The 271-nt window shown below is 48.7% G+C and overlaps 1 protein-coding gene across 1 annotated transcript in view; it reads right to left on the bottom strand.

The window, feature by feature from the left end:
- slkb (STE20-like kinase b) overlaps positions 1-271 on the bottom strand; it is a gene marked incomplete in the record, with an annotated part of 19,072 nt that overhangs the window by 2,135 nt on the left and 16,666 nt on the right. Inside the window, 1 exon segment of the mRNA XM_035659783.1 lies at positions 1-102. Within this exon segment, the coding sequence (XP_035515676.1) occupies positions 1-102 (102 nt within the window).

Raw genomic sequence — 271 nt, 5'->3', positions numbered from 1 at the left:
CTCGCTGCGCTGAATCTTGGGCAGTCTGGCTCTCTCCTGCGTCTGCTTGTTCTTCATCTCCTCGATCAGACGCTGGTTGTAGCGCTGCATCTGCTCCATCTCCTGTACAGGGCACACAGCAGCAGACACAGAGCATGGAGGGAGCTTCCAGAGCAACTGTTCCAAAACTTAATGCTGGAACACTTAGAAATACATTTCTCAAAGCCTATTGTTTCAGAAACTAAACACCTGAGGGTAATCCTGAAGTGTTAAAGAAGCATTTCACCTGTGG

This window comes from Morone saxatilis, unplaced genomic scaffold (genome assembly GCF_004916995.1).
Source record: "Morone saxatilis isolate NCDOM2014 unplaced genomic scaffold, NCSU_SB_2.0 Contig17, whole genome shotgun sequence".
Taxonomy (NCBI): Eukaryota; Metazoa; Chordata; class Actinopteri; family Moronidae; genus Morone; species Morone saxatilis.
Note: the sequence above shows the minus strand (reverse complement) of the source record. Positions and strands in the feature narration are given on the sequence as shown.